The sequence below is a fragment of the Camelus dromedarius genome, chromosome 13 (assembly GCF_036321535.1).
Source record: "Camelus dromedarius isolate mCamDro1 chromosome 13, mCamDro1.pat, whole genome shotgun sequence".
In the NCBI taxonomy this organism is placed as follows: Eukaryota; Metazoa; Chordata; class Mammalia; order Artiodactyla; family Camelidae; genus Camelus; species Camelus dromedarius.
The window spans coordinates 60,030,825-60,057,240 of NC_087448.1; the positions used below are offsets into that span (position 1 = coordinate 60,030,825).

The following is a 26,416-nucleotide window of genomic DNA, read 5'->3' on the forward strand; positions in this document are numbered from 1 at the left end:
CTAGACAAGGCATCTCCAGTAGACTGCATGACTTCGGAGGATGATTAGAGCTTGAACCACTTATCATCTCTATCCGTTGCTGGCCCCATTAGCCCCAGATAGAATTCATCACTTTCTCTTCTTTAATCCCACAGCACTTTTGTGTTAATGTGTTAATGTTTTAAAGCATTTTTATTATAATTAGCTGTCCCTGTCCTCATCACTGGACTATGTATGAACACTTGATGGGGGAAAATGTCTCTTGAGCATCTATGATATGCAGGGCACTGTGTTAAATGTTGTGCGAAATTTCAAGAAACCCATCACATCCTTAAGAATGCTCACCATTTAGTATTTTGTACATTCTGAGATGTGGTCCTAAGCTGGATTAGGTAGGGAGAGAGAGAGAGAAATACAATTAGCCATCAACAGAAGGGGAGATGTTCTCCACTAAAATGTGTGTGTCTTTCAAGAGACATGAGAAAAGGAAGGTGAATGTTATCTTAGTCTTTGAAGGAAATAGTGGCAAGTACAAGGTTGGGGTGGGGAGTGGAGAGAAGTAGGTAGTGCTGGGTACCACAAACCCTTACTCTGATACTTGTTATAATCAACACCACCAACAACTTAAATTTTTTCTGTATCTTCAGTCCTCAGCCATTTATGCTGAAGTTATGCATGGGAATATTCAAGAACCGTCATCAGGATTTAAAAATAGAAAATAATTCTCTTCTAATTCCAACTTGATTGTTTTAAATTGTCACTCAAGCAGGAGTCTGAGTGTTGAGCAAAATCAAGAGCTTGTGTTGTATTTTCTCCGTAGGGAGATTTAAAATATACTGTCTACTAGTTTCAAGAGAATTAATTAACATTTGTAAAGGTCTTTGATATAAACTAATGTAAACGGAAGGGGAACAGTCTGATGGGACTTACACAGGAGTACACTTTTTTTTCCTGACATGATCATTAGGAAAAAGATGCAATTGTTTAGATGAATTTTTAGTGACGTGTATGAAGAAGAGAATTCAACTTATTGCTCAGTTCTTACACAGGTTTAATTATAGAGGTTCATAATGTGATATTTCAAAGAGTGTATTTGACTTTTTTTTTTTTTTGGTAAGGATACAAATTTACCTCAAGACAAAGGACAACTTTCATTGTGCTTTTTACATAGCTTAATAATTCATAGCTGACATTTTAATTAAATCATACTTTTAAAATAATTGCTGGTCAAAGTTTAATGTAGCAAGTATTTTTCTCAAATCACATAGTTTATCTAATTAAAATGTCCAGACAAGTATCACACTTTCTACACATTAAATATTAAAAATTAGCAATTCATTGACTGATGGCATGATTTCCAAGTTAGGTTTTCTGTACATTTAAGATGTAACAGATACCAACCACTCACGGTTACGCCCACACTAGTCACTACTATAATCCAAGGCAACACACCATCACTTCCGCTCCTTTATACGGGATTTGTATCCTACAGGCCTTCCTCTACAATAGGCAGGTGTGCCAAGTATGGTAAGTGAAGCCATTGATTTTGATTAAAATGCAATTGTTTTCCTTTACAATGTAGTTTTCTTTGTTATTATCCTATTGGTCTTTTTCCCCCAAAGTAAAATCAGACTCTTCTTTTTCATATGTAATAGTTTCCTTTCCTTTTTTTTTCTAAGTTCCACTGGAAAGATCAAGGGCAGATGTAATTCACAGATTCACAAACATCACAAATGGGCAAGGACAGACCAGGAAGGTCACCGTGATTAAAGCTCATAAGTTATAACTTCCGTTACTAAATTCTTATTTTGGGGGTGGGTTAGTATTGCTGTCCCCATCAAGGGGGACACAGCTTCTGCACAATAGGCAGCGGCTGTCCTGGACCTCCCTGAGAAATCACCCTGGCCCGAACTTGACGTTATCTGTTTGTATGCGCTTCTTTTATGTTTTATTTTCCCTTTGTTTCTCTCTTTCCTCCAGTACAGTGCTCTTAATCCCCGAGAATCGTGGGACATGTGGCACCCCACTCTGGTGGCTGAAGCTTTATTTGCGATTGCAAACATATTCAGTTCCCTGCGCCTGATCTCACTGTTCACTGCAAATTCTCACCTGGGGCCCCTGCAGATCTCTCTGGGAAGAATGCTCCTGGACATTCTGAAGTTTCTGTTCATCTACTGCCTGGTGCTGCTAGCATTTGCAAACGGCCTAAATCAGTTGTACTTCTATTACGAAGAAACAAAAGGGTTAAGCTGCAAAGGCATACGATGTGAAAAGCAGAACAATGCATTTTCAACGTAAGTCGGACAGACATTTCTGTCGGAAATGTTGGGCAGAATTTTGAGTGTATTACATATTGAATTTGAACCGTGACAAGTGCTTGCAAAGAAAAAAATGTGCTTAGTGCAGAAACAGAAATATCCAGTACATTTATTTTAAGTTTTAGTAAAATGGTCTTTTCTTTTAAATGACCTCATATAAAAGACAGTTATATATACTGTTTTAAAATGTGAAATAAAAAGGAAACTTGTGTCCATTGACAGCTTACAAGGACATTAAGAGAGGGAATGTATGTAAAACCAATCATGGAAGAAAATCCAAATGCTTTTTAATCTTTTCTCAGGCGTTTTCCAGATACTAAAGTCCTTTTACATGTCTCTTTTATCCTGGGGTTCCCTACACAAAAATCTAAGCAGGCAGAAACAATTCAAAATAGAGACCTAAGGCTAATCTAAACCATTATTATGATGCACGTGAAACTTTCTGTGCTCTTACATTTGATGAGCATCTGGACTTGTCTCGTGTCGAGCTCTGGTCATTCTCACAGTCAGGTTCGTTAACAGCACAGGTTCATGACCACCGTGTTCCTCGCTCACACAGCCCTGATAGAAAACGCCTCTCCATGTCCACTGCCATTTCTTCCCTGCTTCCCTGCTCACAGGCCACTGTGAGACACGCAGTGAATTTACAGATGAATTAAGAAGTTAAGTGATTTTTCTCTACACAGTGAACACCTATGAACACGTGGTCATTTTGTAGATGACTTTAAAAGTCAGGCAGCCATTACAGAATTTTATGGAATCTAAGAGAGTACAGTCATTTCTCAAGTGGGAGGAAATCAATAAGCAGAATCACTTTTGGTGAAAATATTCTTGTTGGTTCAATTCTGCATATGTTTTTTCTCTCATCCCAGTATTAAAAAACCCCATTTTAATTCACCAGCATCTGATTATTTGTACATAAGTTTTCATCACAGCCTTAGCTGCCTCAAATCCATTCAGAAATTGATTTGATACAAATGATGGATCATAAAGAAAACAAAGTTCATCTCAGCTCCCCCGTGTCCTTTCATGGCCTGTTCCCAGCCCGTCTATTCTGGGCTTAAGCAGCGGTCCCCCAGCCCAACGAGCCTGCTCAGCCTTGTCGTCTTCCTGGGGCTTTTTCTTGCCCAGTTCAGGGAAACCTCTTGCAGCAACATCCTGGTGACTAATGGCCATGGATTGTGTCTCAGTTTTCCTATGAGACCATGTCCTTCTCCACCCACTTGGGATCCTTGACTTGGGCATTTGCCTGTGGCAACGAGGACCAGGGATTTACAATGGTGGAATCCACCAACCTCCCCCTTCATAGATTGGAAGCTGCTTCTGACAAATTTCTTGGATGGTGTCTGTCTTCTGGCTGGCCTCTTGGGTTTCTGATGGAGGGCCGTTTGGCAGGCTCCGTCTCTCACCATCCGCCGTTGTTTTGCACTTTGTGCCCTGATGCAAAGTGCTTGCCGAGGCCACCCCATCCATATCTGCTGCCACCTCCTTCTGAGTCCATGCTTTGTCATCCAGAAGGAACTTCCACACAGCACCCAGAACTCAGTTACCACCTCAGATCTTCTTTAATTCCGATTAAGTGGAACTAACCTGCCAATTTTACTTCTGATTCATTCTACTGAAAAAAATGAAAGGAAAATAAAAATAAGAATGAAATTCAGAGTTAATCACAAAATGTCATCTTGTTTTGAATTTTCTCATTTTCAAATTTTAATTAACAATGTAAATAAATGCTTTGCCAATGGGTTTGCTAATATTTCTTAATGATTAATAGTTCTTATTTATACAAAAGCAAATCAGTATTAGTCAGCCATAACCATTCTTTTATTCCACATCACCTTCTCGTTTGAACATTTAGGAAAGTAACTGTTACGGGATTTATGTGGCAACATTTTATATAATTTATTGTATCTCTCATGTTATGTAACTTCTGCTCTCTCTCTGAACTGCTATTGACGTCAGGGGAAAACCAGTTGAATTATATATGTATATTCACAGTGAGAAGATACACTATTTAGAAAAAAAGAACAAAATCATTTCACATTGGATCCAATGACACTGTCATTAATTTTAGAAATTGTCCTTAAAGTTACTAAAAATAAAGACCTCATGGCCTTGGGTCAAATTTACTTTTTTTCTGAGGAATTTTTCGAAAAAGAACTTCTAGTGGCCTTTGTTTGGGGCCGGCAAATTAGATTAAACTCTCCCTGACAATGTTATAACCTGACATCTGGTTGTCCTTTAAGAATACATGTTCCAGAAAGAAAAGAAAAGAAAAAAGGCAAACATGGTCAAACTACTACAAACAAAATAGATAAACAACCAGCCCTACTGGATAGCACAGGAAGCTATATTTAATAGCTTGTATTAACTTATGATGAAAAAGAATATACATATGTATAACTGAATCACTATGCTGCACACCAGAGACTAGTACAGCGTTGTAAATCAATTATACTTCAATTTAAAAATAAATAAATAAACTATATTAATATTTTATTAATAAATAAATCGATAAAAATAAAATACATTGAAAAATAAAAATAAAAATACATGGTCAGCTCCTCACAATGTACAATCTCCTGGCAAGTCAAGGGCTGACTGAGGTTAATCACCCCAAAATCTTCATGATAATTTGCCTCCTGAAGAGTTGAACAGCTCCAGCAAAATAAGTCAATACATAAATAATTACATTCATATCCTACCATTAAAATTTTATTATACAATTAAAAAAATGAAATTGTTTACTTTAAAAAAAAAAACAATATATTTGAGAAAAGAAGTCCTGAACACCAGTTAAGGCATCCTTAGTTAGATTCTCCTTTTTATACAGAACAGAAATTCATGGATTGTTTCAAGTAACAAGAGTTTGGTACAAGAATCACTCGCAGACTTACAGTCCTTTGATCCTCTGAGCAACAACTGATCTTACCAACGGCAGAGCCCAGAGCAAGCCCTGGCTTCTGGAAGAGCAGGAGTGGACATCCAGCTGGACTATGGGACTTTTTCACTCCGAGAACCAATGTTAACGTGATTCAGCTGCTCTGTGTGTAATCCCCTTCAGTGTTTCCTTATTAGCGGAGGGCATATTCATTCTCAATTCTCTGCTTCTTAGCTTATGCTGTCTCCAACCTCTGACTTCTTATAACTCCAGTGATCCTGATTCTACACAGTAACTCCCAGCGCTTCAGCCCCTTTTCACAGCTACCTCATTATCTTGCTCTTTCTAGGATAAACTTCCATGGAGAGGAAATCTGACAGTTCAGGCTTATCTTTTCACATCAGGCCATACCATCACCCACTGGCCTCATGTGAACTGGCTCTTCCTGGGACACTTGACCACTGAAATCCTACATCCTTGCTCACCAAGCCGAGTGTGAAGATAGTTTGTGGGTTTGTTCTTAAAATATAATTTAACTACAATCTTATTTTAACCATTTCTCAAAGAGTATAAGAGTTCTGTTGACTTTTTATGACATGAAGGTGTTATCATGGTCCTCCTGAAACAATTCTTCATTTGGGTTCAGATACTATTCCTCTTACCCCATTTTGGGAGTAAGTTAAGGAATGAATAACACATTCCCTAATACTTGCTAAAGGAAGCAGCAAGTTTTATTATCTGAGCATTCTGAGACATTGTATCATCGGGCAGGATTCACTCTGTGCAAGTTTAATTCTAAATGTGGAAATTCATAACGATAACATTATTTTTAATCCTCCTACAGCCAACAGCAAAATCAGGTAGAAGAACTTATATTTTTCAAAGACTAAGCCTAAGGATGTATCATTTATTAACTATTACTCAGTGCCCTCAGTGACAGGGGTTTGCAAATTTGCTATGACAAGGACAGGTCATAAATATTTTAGGTCTTGTGGGCCATAAGCTCTCTGTTGCAACTGCTCACCTCTGCCTTCCTAACATGAAAGAAACCATAGACAACGCAGAAAGGAACTGGTATGGTTGTGTTTCCAGAAAATTTCATTTATTGGCATTGCAATGTGAATTTCTATGATTTTCACAGTCACAAAATAATCACTCTTCTTTTGATTTCTTTCCAACCAGTGGGAAAAGGAAAAACCATTCTTAACTCAAGAGCCATACGCAAACAGGCTGTGGGTTTTATTTGTCATCCCTGCTCAGGAAACTAAATAGTTTTCAAAGCTCTTAGGAAAATTAAGAACATTATTTGTGCTAGTGTGATGAAAACAATTTTCTCTGATTCTTTTTATCAAGTTTATTTTAAATCAATCAAATATAACCTAATAGTAATCATATTCTCTTGTTGTGTTGTATTGTATTGCATAATGGTTCTGTTAATGTAGCTATGAGTGTCATTTTATCTTTATTCCAGGTTATTTGAGACACTGCAGTCCCTGTTTTGGTCAATATTTGGTCTCATCAACTTATATGTGACCAATGTCAAAGCTCAGCACGAATTCACCGAGTTTGTTGGCGCCACCATGTTTGGGACGTACAACATCATCTCTCTGGTTGTCCTGCTCAACATGCTAATAGCCATGATGAATAATTCCTACCAACTTATTGCTGTAAGTTGAATAAGTTTTCCCCTAGAACGTGTTCTTCCTTGCTGTACTCCATCCTATTATCATTGGAAATGCAGTCTGCCATTGGGTTGAATCATGAGATGAATTAGAATTATAATATCAATAGTTAATTAGAAGTTTCTGCGCAGTATCACCATATTTGGCTACATACAAATTTAGGTTTTTTTCTCTATTATGGATGATTATAAAATAAACTCAACTTCTCCTGCCAGGCAGTCATGGGCTGTGGCAGACAGTAAGTGAGCCATGGATAATGAACAAGCAATTCGTCTTTATGCAGAAACTCAGTGCAGTGCCCAAGTTTTGCATTGTCTTTGACCATCTAATCTAGAGCCTTGATGTAAGCAAACTCATGCCGATTTAGCAAGATACAAGAGCCAGCTCAGAGAGGAGTCTGAGGGAAAAAGCACAAGATTTTCAGTTTCTTAAAGGCTAGAGGGGGGAAAAAAAAACCCATGTAGGAGTAACCTTGAGTTGTGTAGCAGAATACACAGTACCATATGTCTTTATTTGAAACTCTGGAATCCAAACAGCTTAGCTTATTTATTTATTCAATAAATCCTTACTGAGTGCTTACTCTGTTGCCAGGTACTGGTCGAGGAACGAAAGATAACGGTGATGAACAAGGAAGCTAAGCCCTTTATCCCCTTGAGCTTGCGTACGAGTGATACATGTCTACGGCCGTTAGCAATAGTGACAGCACAAACCCACACTGGAATGAAATATATTCCTTAAGACTTACATATGTATACTTTAGACAAGTAGCATCTTATAAGAATAATTACAGGCTACCCTTGTACTCCATAAATAACTGCAATTATATTGCATCTTTGAATCTATTGCTAAGCCTCTGGGGTGTTATTATTGTTATTTTGAGAAGCAGAACTCTGAATTTTATTTAAACGTCCTTTATGGAAAGCAAGACACCTGTCACAGATGAAAAACTGCATAAACCACAAGAATAAATGATTTTCATTTACTGATTCCGAGACTAAAATGTTCCCACTGAATACACCTAGGTCCTAGGATTTGAGGCTAAAGATCTGAATTTGTGGAACTCCATTTAAGCAGCTCACAAACTGAAACTTTTTAGATAGTCCATATATATACATAGGTAGTCCAAATATATATATTTTTTTCTTCAAAAGTTCTGTATTCCTCTCGTCAACACATTTGCAAAATGTGGATTCTATTTTCCAGATCACCTTTCCAAAAATATTAGAAAGCCTCTAATTATCAAGCTATATACAGAGAAGCTGTATATACAATTCGGATGCTATTAAATGCATCAGTTTCATCAAGAAGAGAATATTATTCAAGAATAGTATAATGTTTTCTTTTTGCTTCAGGGTAAGGTGTGTCCTTCTAGGTGACTTCTTATAAAGATGAGAATGATCTTCAAACCTCAATTTTTGTTTCGCCCAAACTCTAAAGCTACTTGAGAGGGGAGCAGGCACTGAGAACCTGAGACAGGTGTTCCCCCAGCATCCTGCACACGATGCCTCCTTGGAGCGTGAACATGCCAAGTGTTTGATTTTCACTTGCCCCACAGTGGCGGGATCTACCCCAAAGTCTCTCTTTTTGTCCTGCTACCCCTTACTCAGATCTTTAGGGTAAAGCATGAAAAAAAAAGGGGGAAATGCAGTCATTGAAAGGCAAAAGTGATCATGCAGCCCATGTCTGAAGCCTGCTTCTCATTCACTCCTTTGTTTGTAGATCAAATATTTATTGTGCACTAGTATATGCCAGGAATATGGTTGACTTTAGGGACACACAGAAGAATGAAGTCCCTGGCCTCAAGGAAAAAGTCATGCAGTAGGGAAAAAAATTCAGTAATTTCAATATTGAGACAAGTACAGAAAAGAGGACCACGATATGGACTTGGGGGAGGAGGCGGCTGAGACTGATGGGAGTCAAGGCAGGGTCCTAGGAGAGGAAGTACCTAAGCAAAGCTTTAAATATTGACTACGAGTTAGAAGGTGGGTAGCGAGATGACTTAGCCATCACGGGCCTGGAACTTTTCACCTCGTTTTTCTAACCATTAGAGATTTTGCTACAGACCCTTTCAGAATCCCAAACCTTGAACAAGGGAAGAGTCTGCTTTGTGGCAGCAGGAAGAGAACAGAATGAGGTCAGGATAGTCCTGAACTCGTGACTCCCTGAGAATCAGAAGGAACTGAAGCTACTCACTGGCTAACATGTCACCTATGTGACTGCCTCTTTATGACCTTAAGCCAATTTCACTCAGTCCCGTTCCCCATGACTGCAGCAAACCATATCTGCATTTCTTCATTAAAGCAGACTCGATAAGCTTGCTTAGAAAGAAAGATGGAGTAGGAGGTCGAAAGGGAAGAGGAGAGAACAAGGGAGGGAAACTGTGCTTCCAACAATCGATCCATCCATCAATCAAACATTTGCTAACGAAGACCAGGCGTTTTCTGGATACGGTGATGCCTGTTGAAAGCACAGTCTGCCCAGTGTCTAGACTACAATCCGCACTGTTCAGAGGAGAAATGTATGCACAACATCTGCATTCATCAGCAGACAGTGAGTGAGGACTCTCAGAACGAAGTATAGGCCAATAGTCTACTCGAAATTCTGAGTTCGTTTGGATAATATTAATGGGTTAACATGAACTATTTTGAATTCTTAAAATGTGTGTTTGCCTAGTTTCTACCACCTCCTACTTTCCAGATTTTCTGCTTAAATAAGCTTTGTGGTTAATTTAAGAGGAGAGTGGCTGGCCCATATCTCATTGCCACAAATGTTCCTAAGTTTTTCCAGGAGACTCACAAAGTGGAATCATTAATAAATAATTGGGTGGAGGCCTCAGGCTTGCAGGCAGCTGCTAGCCATGCTCCTCTTTGGCCAAGTTTATGTCAAGGTCAATACCGTGTCAGAGGCCCTCTTACACATTTGTTAGAGGAACTTCTCTCTGAGTTTATGCCTGTTGCCTCAAGGTGAATGAGGTGGATTCACATGGAAGCATATCAAGCAGGACTTTTCCTGGAAACACCAGAATTCTAATCTGTGAGCATGCACCTAGGTCGGGGTTCAAGGCCTTGGGTAAGACATAAAGCCCCACTCGTGGCCAGAATCTAGTGACACTGAGAGAAGTGAGGATTCATCATCAAGTCACCACTCACCACTGCAGTCTCTTTGACATGGAATTACTTTACATGTCCATTTCCGAGAAGAGGGAGGGGTGAAAAGTGACAAGAGAGCGGGGACTCCTCTCCATGGTCAGCCGTTGTCTGAAACGTCCAGGTGACTATCTCCGGGAGTCGGCGGTGCTTTGATAAGCAACTTAATTAATGTTCCAAGAGCCATTCAAAGTCAGGTTACCGGCTCTCTGTGAGGGTTCTCTCACCTTATTAATTAAGAAACCTGTCAGCAGTTGTCATCTTTTCCTGCTCAGGACCATGCAGACATAGAGTGGAAATTTGCTCGAACAAAGCTTTGGATGAGTTATTTTGAGGAAGGGGGCACCCTGCCTACTCCCTTCAACGTCATCCCGAGCCCCAAGTCTCTCTGGTACCTGATCAAATGGATATGGACCCACCTGTGCAAGAAAAAGATGAGAAGAAAGCCAGAAAGTTTTGGAACCATAGGGGTAAGAACACAGCATGCTAGCATTCCTGTTTGTTTCAATTGTGTGCTTGAGTCTGTTTGGATTCCTTACTGAATATTTTTGCGTTTTAGCCTTTTGGTTCCTCCTGGTTGCATTCAGTGAACATTTACTACACAGCTACTGTGTCTAAGAAACTGCCTGGTTAACTGGGATTAACTATGGCTTCCCAAACCCATATCCTCCACTGAGGGCAGTCACTGTGATTTTCAGAGGAAGCACACTTCACACAGGCATCTCCCAGCCCCACCAGTCAGGGATCAGGGAATTAGCACATTCTCTTGTAGACCCTTAACTCTGGGCTCTATTCAGAATTCCAGCCTCTGGGCACTTGTGACATGACTTTCTCATTGTCTGTTTCTCTCTCTGGGTTGGAGGGAAGGGGTCTGTTTCAGTCACCTTCTATTCTCACTGCCTAATATAGGTCCCTGCGCAGAGCATAGAATGTTTGATTAAAATGCCTCAACTAAGTGATTGAACAAAATTTATAGCTTGAAAATGCTGTGCCGTATTCAAGAACAGTGATTCCAGAATAGGTTCAATTGCTCAACGTCTTGATTCCTCTTTCAATCATGTTAAATGCCAAGAAGTTGTGGTTTTAAAAAATATTAGGACCACTCAGAGCCGTGCCTCTGTTCTACTGGAAGATCATGCTTCCCATGACAGTGTCTTTCAAATTGGAAAGCAAGAGTTCAGGCAATTCCAACACAAGAGGCATGGAGGTAAGGCTTTGTTCCAGCCAACCCACTGACCTGGGATAAGTCATTCTTCATTTCTTTCTCACTCAGTTCCCTAATTTTCAAAGTTCTCCTAGTGATGTTTAGGGAATTACCACCCTAACATTCATTCATCACTTGAACCTTCTCAGAGAAGTTGCTTTGGAAGTATTCTAATATGCCTTTATATTAGAATCACTAAGTAATATTAGTTATTTAATTAAAATTTAATTTATTTTGGGGCAGGAGGGTATAGCTCAGTGGTACAGTGCATGCTTAGCATGCACAAGGTCCTGGGTTCAATCCCCAGTATCCCCATTAAAGAATTAATTCATTCATTTTAAATTTTATTTGACTTAGTTTATGATCTAGTTATGCTGTTAACTCCATCACCCACCAGCATTGTTACCAGCATTGAATGGGGCTCTCTCTCCTGAAAATGGCCTTGATGGTCCTGTCATCTCAGTAACAATTTTAATCTAAAGACAAATTGACTGGCAAGAAAGTATAGCAAACAGAGAGGTGGTTAGGCAAGGCTGTTATGTTCTTTCTTATAAACTGTCTCTCCATGAACCTGGAAGTGCGGGCGTATATCTGATATTAGAAACCCAAGTCAGAGTATAATGCAACCTTCTCTTGCAGTCCTCATCCTCATTTATAGACTTTATCACTGACCTTAGAATGGGTGAAATTATTTTACTCCAAATGTTTGATTTCACTCTTAAAAAATTAGTTCAACTTAATAAAATGGGCATAAAATAAATGGAATGACTTGAGTTTAATAAGCAATCATGGTATGTGTTCCACCTGCCAGTAACTGAGTGGGAGCTGGAGTGCGAGGAGGTACAGAGGCATAGCTTCCATCCTTGAGGACATCGTTTCTAATGTGGGAGACAAGGACATGAGAGCGTATTACCGTAATACATGTTGCATGACATATTTAACATTACCATATATTTATACACAAGATGCTATGAGACCAGTGTGACAAATAATTGATGTTGTCCTTGAGATAGACAGGAAAGGGTTTCAGAGAAGCCAGGTTGGCTTACTCCCTTCCCCACCAAAATAGTTTTGTCCTTTTTCTCATCTTATTCTTAACTTCGTCAGAAATTTATTTACTCAATCCTTGAAAAAAGTATTAATTATTACACTAGCTTATCATACTATCTCTCATAGGAGTATTTCAATTTAAGAAGGGTTTCTGGGTCTAAAAAATAAATGCCACACCCAAAAGACATTTGCCTTTAATATTTTCGTTTTAGGTAATTGCAGAAGGAATCTTGGGTTTTAAGATACCATGGAACTTGTAACAAAATGTAGGGCCCTGCTCTAATATTTTAAGAGATCCATCTGTGCTACCACCAAAATAATGGAGGACCACTCTAAGAGTTTGACTTCCAGCTCTCCCTCCCGCGCCCCCAGCATCCTCCCACTGTTAACATATTTTTAAGAATCTTGTTACCATCATTTCTTAGATACGAAGAGGAGCTTAACATTGACTTGGGCTTCCCATGAAAGCAACCATTCAAAGGGTAAATGGCATAAGTTAAAGAGCTTTCTCATATACTACTGGTCAAAAAAACAAATTTCTTTTTAAGTCTCTAGCTCCAACTTTGAATATTTAGATCCAAACTGAGGCATAGAAAGATGATTCATAATGAATTGTGACCTCAAACCATTCCTTTTTCCCTAGCCGTGTGAATTTTACTAACTTTTGGTAATGGATATTTTCATGCTTTGGGAATTTATGACAAAACTAAATAAACACTGTGAGTCATCTCTCTCATCCCCCTTCCTCTCAATCCTCCCTCTTCTCTGCCAAGCTGAGGCGCTGGGCAATCACCAACCTAACCAAACTGAAGGCAATAAATCTACCTGTTACCTGGACTGCTTTTCCAGAATGAGGACGTATTTTGGTTTGCATACTCTTAGTTGAGCTTTATACATCGAGGCTGTAAATGGAAATAAATAATATGAAGTATTCATAAAGAAAAATAAAAGATAAATGAAAAGTAAATTGAGGGTTGTAATATTAAAGGAGGAGTTACATAAGAAAATAATGCCAAAAGCAATCAATTTTGCTGTGAATTCATTTCAGTTAGGTTAATCCAACTGATGGCCCCTGGGTAGACATATGAAGACAAGGAGATGTACACTTGTCCATTAACTAAAAGGTGGCTTTGAAGTACCAATGACAGTCACTTTGCATAACCAAGGCATGACTTAAAGATCGCATGACACTTCAAAAGGAGCTTAGAAATCATTTAGCTCAATCACGTCCTTTAAAAAAGAGCTTGTTTCCCTTGCCCAGTGTTTCAGGTGACGTAGCTTGGGGGAAAAATAGAAACAAAAACCAAAACTTGAGTCTTTTGTTTCCTGTCTAATGTGCTTCCTATTGTCCCGTCTTGGTTCCCTGAAGAGTCTGATGACCATGCAACAATACCTTCCAGGTTGTGGGTCCATCTTTGGATTTTTCTCAGCACCTTCTGCAGATCCTACCGCTGTTTCCAGCAGCCTCTGAGACTCCTGGACCTCCTTACCAGGCTGCCTTACCTTCTCTCATCCCAACTTGCTTTTATTTATGCCACATTTTTGAAGCAGAAAACTGAAGTGGAACCGGAGGTAGAGTTTATACGTTCTTGGAGGCATTTTCTGCAAACCTTCCCACTTGTGATTCACTGACTCTTGTCACCAGCAGCTGCTTGAATGTCACGCTGGTGCCCACTCCCTTGCTCTCTGGAAGCCTGAAGCCAGTGCTCCTCAGGGCTAATTGCACTGGCCATCATCGGTGATCTCACCTTGCTCTTTATGGCTTCCGGATAATACTGAGACAGCTAGCCCTGGAAACTCATTAACTTTTTTTTTTTTTTTTTTTAACTTTCGACTTCCTTTTACGGGAGATGGGAGTTCCAGGTAAATGAACCTTTCATTTGGAACGCTTTATGGGAGAGAGCATAAATAAAACAGAAATGCTTTATTGAGCAAAACTTTTATTGTAGGAGGCAAACTCATTATTGAGAAATGCCTTGTGTCTGGGAAATCATGAAAATCCCACCAAAGAGGCAGCCTATTGAAAATTCAGTAACAAAAGAAGAAACATTTTCTAGCTTCTGGCATTTTATATCGCTTGTCGAATTTTTTGCTTAACACATTTCATCAGTCAATATCCTTCTCAGTATTAAAACACTGGTTTGCAAAATTCAGCGTGTCCTACAATCATCAGGGATCTCCACTTCAACAAGCATTTCCGGCTTGTAACTTTAATTAGAAACTGCTGTCAAAAAAAGCATTGGTATCTAGCTCAGCTTTTTAAACTAAAAGCCAATGTTTGTTCCTCAAGAGGTCTGGATCATTTAATTAAAGTAAAAAGAGACAAATGCAATAATACGTGGCTAAAATTTCAACTAATATGAAACATTTTTAATACCATAGACCAGGTTTCCAAACAAAATGCTTAAATTAATGGGCAATATACAGAACCCAAAAATACTAGGTCTTTTGACAAAGTCCTGAAAAATGGTTTTAACTTCTTTAGTTTTATGTTTTCCACTCTCTAGTTTTCTCCTGAGCACGGAGTGAGAAGAACATGACACATTCTCTCTGTTAGGGTCACTTAGCATCACTCAGCTAAGGGACTCCAGGCGGGACACTCACTCTGTGCCCAGTTGCCACAGAAATACTTTTAGTTAAGTCACTGAAAGAGAATTAGGAACAGAGAATGGATTGTTACTAAAGAAAAAATGCTAATAGGATTTGCCTTTCAGACATCATTTCCCCCCCTTCTTAGTGATCTGCTTTTTTTTTTTTAATTAAGCATAGTCAGTTTACAGTGTTGTATCAGTTTCCGGCATACAGCGTAATGTTTCAGTTGTACACATACATACATGCATGTATTTGTTTTCATATTCTTTTTTATCCTAGGTCGCTACCAGATATTGAATAGAGTTCCCCGTGCTATACAGAAGAAACTTGTTGTTTATCTATTTTATGTATAGTAGTTGGTATCTGCAAATCTCGAACTCCCAATTTATCCCCTCGCATCCGCTTTACCCCCTGATAACCATAAGTTTGTTTTCTATGCCTGTGAGTCTGTTTCTGTTTTGCAAATAGGTTAATTTGTATCTTTTTGTTTTGTTTTGTTTTGTTTTTAAGATTCCACATATGAGTGATAGCATATGGTATTTTTCTTTCTCTTTCTGGCTTACTTCACTTAGAATGACAATCTCCAGGTCCAACCATGTTGCTGCAAATGGCATTATTTTATTCTTTTTATGGCTGAGTAGTATTCCATTGTATATATATCACAATTCTTTATCCAGCCATCTGTCATGGACATTTAGCTCGTTTCTATGTCCTGGCTATTATTGTAAATAGTACTGCTATCAACATTGGGGTGCATGTATCTTTTCAAATTAGAATTCCCTCCAGATGTAGGCCTAGGAGTGGGATTGCTGGATCATGTGGTCAGATGTCATTTTATATGATAATTATCAATATATATAGTTTCTTAATCATCATGACTCACAGTGTGCCTACCTCCTAACGCATCTTCAGACATGACCGTGCTCACGCACGAGTACCTCTCAATCCCTCACTTACTGCTGTAAGATTTGCTGATGGGACCTTTTAATTAAATTCTCTTTTCCAAGTGGGGATGTGGAGGAAGGGATTTCTTCTTGGTATTTCAAGAGTGAGATCCTGAATACTCAGTTTGACAAGGCGACCTTAGCATTTTGGATCACTTATTTTTATATGCTTAGAAAGCAAGTGTACAGACAACAATATGCAGAATCGTCTGTGGATGAGCCCAGCTGCTGTCGTGACAGAGGGACCACATCCTGGAATGGCCTCTTGCCTTTTTTCTTGTTTTTAAAAGATGAACACAGCAAGCTGCCTCCCTAAGGGAGCCACTGAGCAAAGCAGAGAATAAAAGGCATAATTCATGGGCTTAAAACCAGTGATAAACCAAAGCCAGAGTGGCTATGAAAGAAAGCGGCGCTGACAATTGACTGCAGGGAGCCAGTACCTGAAGGGAGCCCGACACCTCACACGGTGGCCCCGGAGAAAAGGGCAGATGAAGAGGGAGAAAAATGTCACAGCTGGCCCCCCAGCCCTTCCTTTCACAGCTGCGAAACCCTTGCCGCTCTGAAGCAACCTGACACGTCCACTGAAATGCGGAGTTACCTCGCGGCAGCAAAGGCATCTCACTAGCTGGTCTTTTCCTTTATCATTAGCCCTGTGATCCGAATACTGCCATTGTCCTGTCCTAATGAATCAGGAGGAACTTGCAAACCAAGAGCTCTGTTCATGCGGTGCCCAGGTGTGCCCTGGGCACCTGCGTCGACAGCCACCTTGCCAAGGAATATTCTGCGCATGGTGCCAGACTGCCAATGTAATTCATTAAGAAAACTGCCACAGCTCCCTCCAAAATACTTACCCTAGACATCAGGTTAAGGGAAGAAAGTCCCTGATTGGTCATGCAGCGCATTTTCCCCATCTTAAACATAACAGACAACCAACTGTTAGCGGATAATGAGACCCCTGAAATTAGAGGCCCGCCAAGTTGTGGGTCCTTGCCGCCAGCTGTGAAAGATTTCGAAGCACAGGTAGAGGGACAAAGTGAAAAGGCTGCTTTATTTCTCAAAAGAGAAAAAGGCAGGAAAGTGCTCAAGCAGGGAGAAGGGAAGAAAAGCACTCTAGCGGGGAGCTGTCAGCCAGGCTGGCCGGCAGAGACAGCTCCACCCGGGCCGGGCCACCGGGACTTTTATGGGAGGCTTCCACCATCGCGTCCTCCTTCTGGCTGAGATGGAGCCAGTCAATCCCTGTACAGGCTCTTCAGTCCTTGTATGGGCTTTTCTCGCTGTTGTCATGGCAATCATCAACTGTCATGGCACTGCTGGGTGTGCCACTTAGCGTGCTGATACATTATAATGAGCGTACGATGAGGCTCAAGGTCCACTGGAAGTCAGACCCACCACCATCTTGGGCTCCACTGGTTCTAACCATTTCTTGTTTCTTCTCTGCAGCTGCCTCCTGAGACTTAGATTAAGAATAATTGGTTTCTATTCGAGGGAGGGGCAGGGGTGTGATCCTGAGGGCAACAGCCTTGGCAACAAAAAGAAAAGTTGCTTTTAATTAGAATGCCTGCAATCTAGTGGACCCAGCATCCCCCCCTAAAAAGAACTTCAAAGATTCTGTTCAGCCCTGAAAGTTCTAAAGGGAGATGGGGGAGCAACTGCAATTAATCGCTGGTAGGTGATCAGAGTCCTTGCTTTCCCCCAGTGCCTGCAGGCTTGTCCTCATCAACTGCTGGACCCTGCTCTTCTTCCATGACTCACGGAGCCTGGGAGACTTCAGCTTTTCTATAAACAAGAGGCAGGGGTTGGGGGGCCCACAGGGTCCTGCGCAGTATCAACCTAAGTTATTTTCTTTAAAAGCTGCCAAATGCAGCTCCACAAATTTCCCAGTAATGTTGCAAACATGAACTCATTCACAGAAAATGTCTTTATTTCTAACCTAGGTTTACCGTGATCTAATTCCACCCAGTTTATTATTTTTTAGTAAAGCTGGAGAACCCCTAGTCATGGCAGGTCATTTATCAATTAAAGTTTAACATATGAATAGCTTGAAAAAATTAAATACCTCCTCTCCCCTTAGGTTTTTTTTTTTTTAAATGAAATGTCCTTTATTATAATACTTTTGTCAATTGAAAAAAAAATGCACAACCTGAAAGCTGAGAATTATGTTTTGCTCTCAAGTTAATGAATTTAGCTCTTTCCTTTGTGTGGGAAGATGCAAAAATCAGGGCTCATTTAAACCATTCCTTTGATATGCACCTTAGCTATCCAGGGACTGTATCAGGTTCTTTCCCCTCAGGGTGCACCGTTAGGGGTGGCTGCAGTGGCTGATGGCTTGGCAGCCAGCAACCCACTGGTCTCCATCGTCCACCACAGAGGGGTAGGGGCGGCTGTAGAGGCTTGATGGCTGCAGCATCCTTTGGTTACTGACACGGCAGGCAACATTTTTCATTCACACTTTCATAAACGCCTATCAGTCAATTCTGTTCTTGGTCACTTCCCGTGATAATTATAAGATGTAATGCCTTCCCTTATGATTGTAAATATTTTTGACGCTCAGCTGAAATTTCCCCAATAAAAAGGCTGCAAACATGCTAGTTATTGTTGGTGGTCACTCTGTTACATAATATTGAATGATGTCACCAATTGCCAAAAATTATCATTATGTTTATTGCAAAGAGTACATCTCGTATGGACTGAATTGTGTCTCCCCCACAAATAAAAAAAAGATATTTTGAACTCCTAATTCCCAGCACTTCAGAATATGACCTTATTTGGAAATAGGGCCTTTGCAGATGTGATTAGTTAAAATGAGGTCATACTGGAGTAGAGACCTCATACGAACGTGACCAGGTGACACAAGAAGAACATCGTATGAAGATGGAAGTAGACACTGGAATTGTGCAGGAGCAAACCAAGGAACACCAGAGATTGGCAGACAGCACCAGAAGCTAGGAGGAGGAAAGGGAGGATTTACAGAGACAAACCGAGCAGGACCCTATGGGGCAGTCCCCGTACAAACCTGTTCCCTGTCCCCTGTTTCTGGTTTGTAGGAAAAAGTCTTCAGCCTCCTAAGACCTCCTCTGAGTTCCGAAGGGCAGATTCAAACAACTGCTAGCAGAGCTGGGGGAATACAGAAACAAAGGAGGAGCAGTTGAGAAACAAAAGTGCAGCCCTGGGGCAGGGACCTGGTTCTTCCAGAAGAAATATACATAACAGTATCTTTGAGTTCTGCTGCAAGAACTAAAGCCCCCGCCCAGGTGGAGGATGGTAACTTCAGGCTGAGCACAGGCGTCCTGGATCACCAACAACAGATCAGAAGAAAGTCACAAACCCCGTTGCCCTCAACTCAAATTGTGCCCGTAAAAACTCCCCCCCCTCAAGCCATTGGGGAGTTCGGAGTTTTTGAGCACAAGCCACCCGTTCTCTTTGCTTGGCCCTGCAGTAAAACCTTCTCTGCTCCAAACTCTTTTCATTGCATTCATTTTTGTTTTCAGCATTCAGAAGATGGTTAACCGCATCCATCCTTATTTTCCAGGAGATTCAAGTGCAGTTGGCTTATACCACCTCACTCACAAGACTAAAACTTGTTCCGTCGTATCCCCATATAGGTGTGGTAACAAACTGGTTGGCAAAAACAACCAGATTAGCTTAGCCTTAAACCTGGGCTGTGGATATTGAATAACTTCTGAAAGTTATCATAGCAAACTTGTTCTATGTTCCTTCTGCCAGACTATTTTGTTTTAAATTTTTTTATCCTAAAAAAATAAACCTGGAATTATTTTTTAAAGTGTGATATTTGCTCTATTTATATTTGTTTTCAAATTTTGAAATTTGTATGTGACTAAGGTTGTACCAAAGGCAAGACAATTTGTGATCTCTTTAATGCTAAAATGCGTTATGATAATGTTCACTTATTGCTCTTAATTTTAATTTTCTTATTCTGTCATGACTTCAAACTGCTCTCTGCTGACTATTTTTTATTGGTTTTTTAAAGACTAAACTAGCGAAATGCTATAGAACCCCAAGATGATAAAAATTGAGTTGACTAAATTCTGTATTAAATTCCGAGTTTCTATTTACTTAAATCATGGAATACAATCTCCTGTATGACATTTACACCAGAATGCCAAAGAAGCTAGTATACAGTCTGCTTTAGTATTTGGGTTCACTGAAAGAAAACTTAAGAAGTTCTCAAAGGCCTGTTTCCTTCCCGAAGTGCTTTTTGTCTGGGATTTCAGCTGATCTCAATAAGGGTCACATATCTCCATCTTGTGGCCCAGTCTTAAAATTCCCATGATTTTTTTTCAAGATGTTCTAATTTTGTACTAAGTTTCAAATTTCCGAGTCTTTTAATGAATCCCAAAATCATATTGAAAATTTGTTTCTTAAGATTCATGTAAAATTGAATGTACTCAAACCGTTAGCGGTCTTTAGAAAGTTACACACTGTCTCATCTGCTTCTAAAAGTCACTAACAGTCATGAAACACAAATCCATTTTCATGGCCAGTGAAAATGTCATTTTCCCCTATTCCCCTCAAGAGAAAAAGCAGTTTCTTTTGAATTGTTTTCTTTTTTTTCCTAATATCATTTCACAGTGATGTACGCACAGCCCTTTTCAAAATTCCATTTTATCAGCCTATGATTAAGTATTTAGTAAGGAACAAGATCAAAAGACTTGTTTAAACCCAAGATATGTTACCTCTTTTGCTTTCTCAGTTTACCAAATTCATTCCTTTGTGACAGAAGTATTTTTATTTTAGATTGCTTTGCCCAGTTTTCTTCTTAAGAATCAATACTGATATTTATTTCAACTTGCATAAAATTAGGATTATGAGAGCTTTTTTCCTAGTAGCTTTAGAATACTTGTGAAATCTGCAAGTATATAATTGTACTGTTCTTTATTATTTAACTCAATTTATAATGGATTTTTTAAAAAGTCGTTAAACATCTCTCTCCATTCTGCCCTCCATAATCACAGCTTTGTACTAACTCCAGCTCTGCTCCCAAACCATTCTGACCTCTTCAGAATGACAGCTTGGACTTACATTTGTTTTAAAAATTAAAATTTAATCAACACTATCTTTGAACAGAATCTTTGATTTGATTTGATTTTAAATTCAACCATCTAATTAAGAAAAGCAATCTCCTCTTAATGTACGTGTGCTTGAAATTAAGTGTTGGGGAGTTTATTGTCTTACAGTGTTCCTGATTACACGTTGTGTATCATGGCTCAATGCTTAATGTTGCTATGTTAATATTCATGAAGACTTTCATATAATGCTAACTTTTTATGCTATCAGTTATTCTTATTTGACATTCATTTTGTATATGAGATGTCCCATCTGAGTCTCGTAGCATCATTGTAAGTGATTTGGGATAGAGTTGGTATAACTACGATTACCTAATTCTCCATCACCTTATAGTAAAAGAACAATCTTGCCATCATTGTTAACATATGTATATTAAATGCCGCAGGAATTATAACCTTGCATTTTGGGATCATTCTTTGGATTCATATGAAGCACGCTCTCTAGCGTGTCCATTGTCCAGTAAAATTCCTACTTTGGAGGAATGAGGAAAATAATATCCTTGATTAAAAGAACAAGGAATTGTTTTACAGAATGATAAAATATCACTGTAACCGAAAAGTAAATGTCCCTTCTCCGTTTCAGAGGCGAGCGGCTGATAATTTAAGAAGACATCACCAATATCAAGTAAGTTATTCTTCTGTCTTGAAACTTGCATTAAAATAAAGCACAATCTCGTCTTTAGAACTGACTCAAGAGAGAAGTCATATTTATGTACTGAAAATCAATTTTCTTGTTTTTAAATGCCTCAGGAAGTTATGAGGAACCTGGTGAAGCGGTATGTCGCCGCTATGATTAGAGACGCCAAAACTGAAGAAGGCCTGACTGAGGAGAACTTTAAGGTAACCACCTCCATCTTCATCACTGAGATGCAGATTCCACTGAGCATGGAACCGGGAACAGCACACTAAAAGTTTGAGCTAGCCATGTGTTCTATCTGTCTTCTGATTTTTAAATTAAAGCCCTATTGAATTATCAAAAAAAAAAAAGTGGTTAAATTTCTTTGCAAAGTGCATTGTTTTGAAACATACTTAATTTGAAAGATCAAGGGGGCCCATCTGGAGGCAGAGAAAAATCCTAGTGCCTGTGGCATTCTGATTGCTGATCCTGGCCACACTCTAGTGAGGAAGCTTTAGCTCTTAAACTTTCAGTCTGATTTCTAAACCTGAAACATTTAGTAACCAAGGTGCTGAGAACAATGACAACAAAAACCTTCTTTCTGTTCTGCATGGCTTTGGTAGCAAGAAATTTAAAGTTTGAGCTTAACTGTAACTTTACATATAGTTTTTCTCCCTGCAGTTTTGGGGTTTTTTTTTTTTAATTCTATCAGAGAATTGGAATACCTGAAATATACATTTGCTCATATCATGTGTGTAAAATACCCTTGTTATTCTGCATGAGTCTTTAGAGATTTTGGAAGATTGACTGAAGTCAATAAGATCTTAGACGCAAAAACAGACAAATGTAATACCTTACTGGAGACTTTTGACAAAGAAAAACAGCAGGCTTGACAGAATAAATATAAGCAGCGAGTTAGGTAAAAAGAGATAAATTGCAAAACTAAAAGCACAGACTGAAAGGTGGCTAGGATCCAAAATGTTCTTTGGGGCCACAACATCCAAATTTTGGCATTAAATGATTCATGGTGCTTTGGGAGACAGGTTAGAGGTAGAAGGCCACCTCAAAGGCCACTGTCAGGTTAGGACTGAGAATTCAGTTGTCCAGAAAGATAAAAGGATGGTTGTAGGAAATGCTGTCTGTTCTGCAACAATTCCCAGGGGATAGGGGCAGACCCAGATGTTGGGATAAAATCAACTCCAGGATAGTAAACAATTGAAAGTAACTGCCAACTCTTGGAAGGGCAGATTCCACTTTCATTATTTTGTTTTAGGCATTCCTTTGGACAGCAAACTGTGCCAATATTTAAAAAAAAAAAAAACTCTAAAAAAATGCATCCTTGAGAGACTGAAATGACTTGAAAGTGGATGAATATTTTGGAGAGAAAGGATGTGAAATAGTCGGCTGAAAGACACCCAACAAGGGAAGGGGTGGGTATAGCTCAGTAGTAGAGTGCAGGCTTATCATGCATGAGGTCCTAGGTTCAATCCCCAGTACCTCCATTATAAATAAATAATAAAAAACCTTAATTACCTCCCCCTGCCCACCCCCTCCCCCCAAAAGCTTAAGAAAATAGACACATTCACTTAAAAAAAGACCCAACAACAAAGAAACCAACAGACTCCACTACACAGTGGTGGAAAAGAAAATTCTTCCTGGTTCTTTTTACATCAACCCTAGGAAGTCCCTTGTCACTACAGAACTCCAACAGAGAAATGATACAAGTACCAGTGAGAGAATTGACAGTTCTCAACAGAAACCCCAGCAGGGTGGAATCCTAGCTCTCAGAAGTGGGTGAAGACAGGTCAGACCCATGATATGAAAGGAGCACATGATGTTTCCTAATATTTATTCGTTTAGGTCGCAAGCTAATTTTGTCTTTTTTTTTTTTTTTTCACTTAGGAACTCAAACAAGACATTTCTAGTTTCCGCTTTGAGGTCCTGGGCTTACTAAGAGGAAGCAAACTCTCCACGGTACAGTCTGCTCAGGGCATGAAGGAGTCTTCTAACTCCGTCGACTCCGATGAGAAGAGTGACAACGAAGGCAGCAGCAAGGACAAGAAAAAGAACTTCAGCCTCTTCGACTTAACCACCCTGATTCACCCGCGATCGGCCGCCATCGCCTCCGAGAGACACATGAGCAATGGCTCGGCGCTCGTGGTGCAGGAGCCCCCGAGGGAGAAGCCGAGGAAAGTCAATTTTGTGACCGATATTAAAAACTTCAGGCTGTTTCACAGACGATCAAAACACCACGCTGCCGAGCAACATGCAAACCAAATCTTCTCCGTTTCGGAAGGGGTTGCTCGCCAACAAGCCGAAGGACCCCCGGAGAGAAATATCCCCCTGGAATCTCGAGGATTAGCTTCCCGGGGTGACCTGAACATCCCCGGGCTCAGCGAACAGTGTATATTAGTAGATCATCGAGAGAGAAACACGGACTCCCTGGGTTTACAGGCAAGCAGGGCAGTGGGTTCGTTCGAGTCGGATAAGGTGGTGGTGGAGGACACGGTTCCGATCATACCAAAGGAGAAGCACGCGAAGGACAAGGACTCGAGTCGAGACTACGAGGCCACAGACACGGTCACCCACGAGGATTATGTGACCACAAGACTGTGAACCTGGAAGGAGGAAGCGTTTATCATCCACAACGCACATTTTCCATAGTGCTTTGGGTGTGTGTGTACGGGGTGGGGGGAGATGTTTAAAAGTAAATTAGCCTATGCTAACTTACACTTCATAGCATTTATCAACCGTGGTATATTAACGTGTGATGTTTAAATCAAGCAAAGTCTATCGACAACCCTTGTTTGTAGCCCGCTTTTGCTTTCACAATTTGTTTTACTTTTTTTTTTTTTTTTTTTGGTTAATAAATAAACACATCTTGTATTCCTGTACTGTTGCAATAACCCACAGGAAATTTTTAGCTCTTTTTCAATTAAACAAATGCAACTTATTATATGTGGTAGAGGACTCCTATCATAAGTATTTTATATGCAAAAAAAAATGTAGCTGAAATATTAGAGCTTTTCATAATTTTTTAGGGTCTCTAGGGATGGTTGCACCTTCAGTTACTTTTCATTCAGCCCTGCAGTTTGGCTTTAAAACCCAGATGTTATCCAATTATTTCTTAAGAGCATGTAAATAATTACTGTGCACAATCAAAGCGAGCAAGCCTCCTCTCACCAAGCCCAGATCAAACTCTTGAAATGGAAGTCAAGGATACTTTCTAGAGTTTTAGGTTGCCCGTTTTTCCTTTCAGTAAGTAAAAGAAATGTTTGTGTTAATCAGTGTTGATGACTGACGATTTGTTAATGATATTTTGTCAGAAAAATTTTCCACTTTAAGTTTTTTTAATGCCTTTTTCCCGATTCATCTGCAAATCAGTATAAGTATGAGGCTTTGTGGGTAAGTGAATTTCCAAAATGTGGCATAAGTTCTCAGCCCTAGAAAAAGGTAACAATAAATTAGAATAGTTTAAGCATCTTAAACAAAGCAAGATGACTGGACATTCATAGTATCCAGGTGAATGAATTCATTCTAACAGTCTAAATCTAAGCAAAGTTAAATTCTATTTTCAGTCAGTGCGATATTGTTATAATTCAAAAGAAGTACAAACTCCTAGTAGTCTCTTCTTCCCCCCCAGTGACTGGTATATATTTATTTAAAATTGAAACCACCCCCAAATCATTATTAATTTTAGCAGTAGGTAAAGACATATAGTTTCCCCTATGGAAACAACATTCTTAATTGCTTGTTTCTTCTCTTGTTTACAAAGTAATTCAGCTTATATTATACTCATTCATTGAACCACTGAAAAGGAAGTGTTTTCATCAGATATGAAAAAGGTATTGGCAACTCCTTAAAGTTTAAATTATGTAACCTGTGTCTCTTTAAGCCATCACGGAAATAGAAGTTTCCTCACCGCACGCAATTAGCATTTCTTTCAAATCAATAGAAACACTCTGAGTTCATTATACTTCAAAAATTACCTCCATGGACTAGGCAAATCATATATGATTTAGCATCGACCGAGGACTACATCGTAGGACAAAACCCAGTTTCTGGTAACCACACATCAAATACAAAGCTGCACAGCAGCAGCGATGCCGGCCCATGCTGTAAGCACTATGCGTGTGTTAACACACAGGTACTGCTCGTGACAGCCCTCAGAAGTAGCTACTCTTGTCACCACTTCCTCAGATGAGGAAATGGAAGAAGCACTAACTCTGCTGAGGTGCACAGCTAGTGATGAAGCCCTGAGGAGTCCTTCCGGGTCCTGCCCTTCACCACTTCCCTGCACCGCCTCGCACAGCGCAAAGACCAAGCAAAACAACGTGCACAGATAAGCGTTACTATTACCACTTCTGAAATGCTATATTTTGAGTGAGAATGAGTTTGGTAAAGTCCATAAATTCATGTCCTTCTTGTAAAGCAAAAGATTGTGCAAGATTAAACATGTCATGGATTCGATTCTTTAGATTTAACTGCATTAGAAAAGTTAGGATATATTTTTTAATATATTTGTTATGGGATATCAGAATTCAATTTGAAAGTTTAGCGTTTTCAGGGAAGCCAGAGGCACTGAGATACTGCTCATTTTTAAATCTGGATTTTTGTCCTAGGGATTTAAGAATGAGGCAGGGAGCTTTAGAGTAACCCAATAAGCTTAATGAATGTTCTTACTGCTTTGAGAACACCTTGCTCCCAAGTATGTTAGGACTCAGAATAAGCCCTCGGAGATAGTGAAATACCTGAGTTCTTCTAAGTCAGACATACAGTAGTTGGGAAATTGTAGTCCTAGTCTCAGTCCTTGGGGTGTTTTTCAGTGATTCCTTTTTTGCTGTCTCTGTTATGCGTGTGTGTGTTTCCCCGTGCCTCGCAGCCGCAGTGAAGATCACGTACATCACCATGACACATACT

At 39.7% G+C, this 26,416-nt stretch overlaps 1 protein-coding gene across 1 annotated transcript in view; it reads left to right on the plus strand.

Moving 5' to 3' along the window:
* The window catches only part of TRPC4 (transient receptor potential cation channel subfamily C member 4), a 166,907-nt gene extending 142,158 nt beyond the window's left edge, over window positions 1-24,749 (plus strand). Inside the window, exons 6-11 of the mRNA XM_031465903.2 lie at window positions 1,960-2,273; window positions 6,650-6,845; window positions 10,282-10,476; window positions 21,464-21,505; window positions 21,631-21,720; window positions 23,399-24,749. Coding sequence (XP_031321763.2) covers window positions 1,960-2,273; window positions 6,650-6,845; window positions 10,282-10,476; window positions 21,464-21,505; window positions 21,631-21,720; window positions 23,399-24,112 — 1,551 coding nt within the window. The 3' untranslated portion in view covers window positions 24,113-24,749. The remainder of the gene's footprint in view (window positions 1-1,959; window positions 2,274-6,649; window positions 6,846-10,281; window positions 10,477-21,463; window positions 21,506-21,630; window positions 21,721-23,398) is intronic.
* Window positions 24,750-26,416: the final 1,667 nt, after the last annotated feature.